Here is a 6,077-nt window from a genome sequence, read left to right as displayed (position 1 = left end):
ACCCGCCGTCAGCGTTTAGCGAGAGCGCGCGCATGCGCGGGTGCCGCTCCATCGGTAACCCGTTCCCGTTCAATTCGGGTATCATCAGCGGTTTAAAAGTGTGAGCTATTTGAAGTTAAAGTAGCGGAAATAACAGTGAAAAAATACTGCGTTCACTCGCTCAGCCGAGGGAGCGCGACTGCCGCGGTTGTCATGGAAACCTTGGTCCTCCCGCTGCTGCGCCCCCTGGCGACTGGGAGGACCCAGCGTTGTGCACATGCGCAGAGAGGTCGGAGGTCCAGTCGCTGGGGCTGGTGAGATTGCAGAGTAAGAGGCAACCGTGCAAAGCAAAATGATCAGAGGGGCTGCTCCTTCCGGGGCACTAACCGCTGTATAATTCCGCTTAGATAACTCTTTTTGCATATCAGGGTCTGACAAATCTGGGACTGACTGCACCAAAACATAAAGTTGCATAAGGCTCAAAGATGGTCAAGAGGAAAAGGTCAACCGTGGCCTCAGCTCAGACTGACACCAAAAGAGTGAAGAAGGAGGGCGGCAGAGCTGAACGAGCCAAAGGGTGCCCAGCAAAGTGTGCAAAATCCGCAGAGCAGCTGCTTCCTGGTAAATATACCTAAAAGTTGCAAATATCTTTACAAATGTTGCAGAAAATTGATTTTGCAAGTGGTGTCACTGATCAAATGCAGTGCAGTAAGTTCGTGCAATTGATTCGGACCTTTTACATTATAACAGTGACTACACTTCAAAAGTACTTCATTGGTTAGAAAGCACTTTGGGAGGTCGTAAAAGAAAGACTTACAGCACAGAAACAGGCCATTCTGCCCAAGCCTCCTCCCACCCTGTTTGATCTTATTCTATCAGCTTGCATTTATATAGCGCCTTTCATGTCCTCAGGACGTCCCAAAGTGTTTTACAGCCAATGAAGTACTTTTGAAGTGTAGTCACTGTTGTAATGTAGGAAACGCGGCAAACAATTTGCGCACAGCAAGATCCCACAAACAGCAATGACCAGATAATCTGTTTTACCTGGATACCTAAAAGGTGCCGTAGTTTTTCTCTTTTGGAAATCTCTGTTCACCTAACTTAAAATCAAATTCCATAGTGCAGAACAGGACTAGGATGTAAGGAGTAGGCGAGGAGATTAGATCGTAGGCTCTCAATCAGAGGTCGATGAGGGGATTCTGGGGATCTGCGCAGACACCGATTTCTTTCCATCTGATGCTCAATATACCATGAGCACAGTGTGGAGAATTCTGTGCTGTGTATATTTTTCTGTATTTGTTACCTTCCCAGCCTGTTCTGTTGCTATTATTATTATTATAGGAAACATTTTATGCCGTAATAGTGCAGCTTCCCTTTGAGTAGCTGAAACAACCAGGGTTCCCCCGCAGTGTGTCAATATTTGTCAGGGATTGCCTTACGTTTATATCGCGCCTTTCACAACCTCAGGACGTCCCAAAGCGTTTTGCAGCCAATGAAGTACTTCTGAAGTGCAGTCACTGTTGTAATGTAGGAAACACAGCAGCTAATTTGGGCATAGCAAGGTCCCATAATCAGCTATGAAATAAATGACCTGATCATCTGTTTTAGTGAGGGGTAAATATTAGCCCAGGACACCGGGGAGAACTCCCCTGTTCTTCGAAAAAGTGCCATGGGATCTTTTTTGTTCACCGCAGAAGGCAGACGGGGCCTCGGTTTAACGTCTCATCCGAAAGACGGCACCTCCGACAGTGCTGCACTCCCTCAGTACTGCACTACAGTGTCAGTCTAGATTTTGTGCTTGAGTCTCTGGAGTGGAACGGATTTTCAGAAATCAAGGTCAGTTTGGTAAACTTGTCCTAGGGATTTTTAAAAATTTGTGCTTCGTAAATCGGCCTTGGAGAGGGTGCAGAAGAGATTTACCAGAACGATACCAGGGATGAGGGACTTCAATTATGTAGAGAGAATGGAGAAGCTGGGATTGTTCTCCTTAGAGCAGAGAAGGTTATGGGAGATTTAATAGAGGTGTTAAAGTTTATGAGGGATTTTGATAGAGTAGATGGGGAGAAACTGTTTCCACTGGCAGAAGGGTCGATAACCAGCGGACACAGATTTAAGATAATTGGCAGAAGAGCCAGAGGGCAGATGAGGAATCATAGAACGGTTACAGCACAGAAGGAGGCCATTCGGCCCATCAAGCCACTGCCGACTCTTTGTAAGAGCTATCCAGTTAGTCCCACTCCCCCGCTCTTTCCCCATAGTCCTGCAAATTTTTTCCCTTCAAGTATTTATCCAATTCCTTTTTGAAAGCCACGATTGAATCTGCTTCCACCGCCCTTTCAGGCAGCGCATTCCAGATCATAAACACCCACTGTGTGTAAAAAAAAGGTTTTTCCTCTTTTGCCAATCACCTTAAATCTGAGTCCTCTGGTTCTTGACCCTTCCGCCAATGGGAACAGATTTTCTTTATTTAGTTAATCTAAACCCTTCACAATTTTGAACACTTCTATCAAATCTCCTCTCAACCTTCTCTGCTCTAAGGAGAACAATCCCAGCTTCTCCAGTCTCTCCACGTAACTGAAGTCCCTCATCCCTGGAACCATTCTAGTAAATCTCCTCTGCACCCTCTCTAAGGCCTTCACATCTTTCCTAAAGTGCGGTGCCCAGAATTGGACACAATACTCCAGTTGTGGCCTAACCAGTGTTTTATAAAGGTTCAACATAACTTCCTTGCTTTTGTACTCTGTGCCTCTGTTTATAAAGCCCAGGACCCGTATGCTTTTTTAACTGCTTTCTCAACCTGTCCTGCGATCTTCAATGATTTGAGCCATATACCCCCAGATCTCTCTGTTCTTTAGAATTGCACCATTTAGTTTATATTGCCTCTCCTCATTCTTCCTGCCAAAGTGTATCACTTTGCACTTCTCTGCATTAAATTTTATTTACAATGTGTCCGCCCATTCCACCAGCCTGTCTGTGTCCTCTTGAAGTCTATCACTATCCTCCTCACTGTTTACTACACTTCCAAGTTTTGTGTCATCTGCAAAGTTGGAAATTGTGCCCTGTACACCCAAGTCCAAGTCATTAATATATATTTTTTAAAAAGCAGTGGTCCTAGTAGCAACCCCTGGGGAACAGCTCTGTACACCTTCCTCCAGTCCAAAAAACAACCATTCACCACTACTCTCTGTTTCCTGCTACTTAGCCAATTTCGTATCCATGCTGCTGCTGCCCTTTTATTCGATGGGCTTCAATTTTGCCGACAAGCCTATTATGTGGCACTTTATCAAACGCCTTTTAAAAGTCCATATATACAACATCAACCATGTTGCCCTCATCAACCCTCTCTGTTACCTCATCAAAAAACTCAATCAAGTTAGTTAAACACAATTTGTTTTTAACAAATCCGTGTTGGCTTTCCCTTATTAATCTACACTTGTCCAAGTGACTGTTAATTTCTAAAAGCTTCCCAACCACTGAGGTTAAACTGACTGGCCTGTAGTTGCTGGGTTTATCCTTGCACCCTTTTTTGAACAAGGATGTAACATTTGCAATTCTCATATCTAAGGATGTTTGGAAGATTATGGCCAGAACCTCTGCAATTTCCACCCTTACTTCCCTCAGCAACCTAGGATGCATTCCATCCAGACAGGGTGACTTATCCACTTTAAGTACAGCCAGCCTTTCTAGTATCTCCTCTATCAATTTTTAGCCCATCCAGTATCTTAAATACCTCCTCTTTTACTGTGACTTTGGCAGCATCTTCTTCCTTGGTAAAGACAGATGCAAAGTACTCATTTATTACCTTGGCCGTGCCCTCGGCCTCCATGAGGGGGTGACTAGGCGTGTGGATGAGGGTAACGCAGTGGATGTGGTATACATGGATTTCAGTAAGGCCTTTGATAAAGTCCCCCACAGGAGACTGGTCAAGAAGGTACGAGCCCATGGAATCCAGGGTGCCTTGGCACTTTGGATACAAAACTGGCTTAGTGGCAGAAGGCAGAGGGTGATGGTCGAAGGTTGTTTTTGTGACTGGAAGCCTGTGGCCAGTGGGGTACCACAGGGATCGGTGCTGGGTCCCTTGCTGTTTGTGGTCTACATTAATGACTTGGATATGAATGTAAAAGGTATGATCAGTAAGTTCGCTGATGATACAAAAATTGGTAGGGTGGTAAATAGCGAGGAGGATAGCCTCAGTCTGCAGGACGATATAGATGGGTTTGTCAGATGGGCGGAACAGTGGCAAATGGAATTTAACCCGGAAAAGTGCGAGGTGATGCACTTTGGAGGGACCAACAAGGCAAGGGAATACACAATGAATGGGAGGACCCTAGGCAAGACAGAGGGTCAGAGGGATCTTGGTGTGCAAGTTCACAGATCCCTGAAGGCGGCGGAACAGGTAGATAAGGTGGTAAAGAAGGCATATGGGATACTTGCCTTTATTAGCCGAGGCATAGAATATAAGAGCAAGGAGGTTATGATGGAGCTGTATAAAACACTGGTTAGGCCACAGCTGGAGTACTGTGTGCAGTTCTGGTCGCCACACTACAGGAAGGATGTGATCGCTTTGGAGAGGGTGCAGAGGAGATTCACCAGGATGTTACCAGGGCTGGAGCGCTTCAGCTATGAAGAGAGACTGGGAAGATTGGGTTTGTTTTCCTTGGAGCAGAGGAGGCTGAGGGGGGACATGATTTAGGTGTACAAATTATGAGGGGCACAGATAGGATGGATACTAAGGAGCTTTTTCCCTTCGTTGAGGGTTCTATAACAAGGGGACATAGATTCAAGGTAAAAGGCGGGAGGTTTAGAGGGGATTTGAGAAAGAACTTTTTCATCCAGAGGGTGGTTGGAGTCTGGAACTCACTGTCTGAAAGGGTTGTGGAGGCAGGAACCCTCACAACATTCAAGAAGCATTTGGATGAGCACTTGAAATGCCATAGCATACAAGGCTACGGACCAAATGCTGGAATATGGGATTAGATTAGACAGGGCTTGATGGCCGGCGCGGACACGATGGGCCGAAGGGCCTCTATCCGTGCTGTATAACTCTATGACTCTATGAGTAGATCCCCTTTTTGGTCCCTAATTGGCCCCACCCCTCCTCTTACAACCCATTTACTGTTTATGTGGCTGTAGAAGACTTTTGGATTCCCTTTTATGTTGGCCGCCAGTCTATTCTCAAACTCTCTCTTTGCCCCTTTTACTTCCTTTTTCACTTCCCCTCTGAACTTTCTATATTCAGCCTGGTTCTCACTTGTGTTATCAACCTGACATCTGTCATACGCCACCTTTTTCTGCTTCATCTCTCATCTGGGGAGCTCTGGCTTTGGTTGCCCTACCTTTCCCTTGTGGGAATGTACCCAGACTGTACCTGAACCATCTCCTCTTTAAAGGTCACCCATTGTTCGATTACAGTTTTGCCTGTCAATCTTTAATTCCAATTTACCCGGGCCAAATCTGCTCTCAACCCACTGAAATTGGTCGTCCACCATTTAAGTATTTTTACTCAAGATCGCTCCTTGTCCTTTTCCATAACTAATCTAAACCTTATGATACTATGATCACTGTTCCCTCAATGTCCCCCCACTGACACTTGCTCCACTTGACCCGCCTCATTCCCCAGAACCAGATCCAGCAATGCCTCCTTCCTCGCTGGGCCAGAAATGTACTGATCAAGAAAGTTCTCCTGAACACATTTCGGAAATTCCTCTCCTCTCTGCCCTTTACACTATTACTATCCCAGTCTATATTAGGATAGTTGAAGTCCCCCATTATCACTACTCTATAGTTCTTGCACCTCTCTGTAATTTCCCAGAAAATTTGCTCCTCTATCCTTCCCACTAGTTGGTGGCCTATAGAATACGCCCAGTAATGTAATGGCACCTCTATTGTTTCTTAACTCTAACCAAATAGATTCTGTCCTTTAAGAACATAAGAAATAGGAGCAGGAGTAGGCCATTCGGCCCCTCGAGCCTGCTCCGCCATTCAATCAGTTCATGGCTGATCTTTGACCTCAACTCCACTTTCCCGCCTGATCCCCACATCCCTTGATTCCCCATGAGTCCAAAAATCTGTCCATCTCAGCCTTGAATATACTTAAT

General features: G+C 45.6%; 1 protein-coding gene across 2 annotated transcripts in view; it reads left to right on the top strand.

Annotated features, from left to right (window-relative positions):
* The first annotated feature begins 16 nt into the window (after positions 1-16).
* Positions 17-6,077, top strand: part of xpc (xeroderma pigmentosum, complementation group C) — a 43,246-nt gene continuing 37,185 nt past the window's right edge. Inside the window, exon 1 of one of the 2 annotated variants that reach the window (XM_067998362.1) lies at positions 17-600. In XM_067998362.1, coding sequence (XP_067854463.1) covers positions 465-600 — 136 coding nt within the window. In that variant the 5' untranslated portion in view covers positions 17-464. The remainder of the gene's footprint in view (positions 601-6,077) is intronic. The other variant, XM_067998363.1, reaches the window with a different exon arrangement.

The sequence above is a fragment of the Heptranchias perlo genome, chromosome 17 (assembly GCF_035084215.1).
Source record: "Heptranchias perlo isolate sHepPer1 chromosome 17, sHepPer1.hap1, whole genome shotgun sequence".
NCBI lineage: Eukaryota > Metazoa > Chordata > Chondrichthyes > Hexanchiformes > Hexanchidae > Heptranchias > Heptranchias perlo.
The sequence above is the reverse complement of the archived record's forward strand: the minus strand, read 5'-3'. Positions and strand labels throughout refer to the sequence as shown.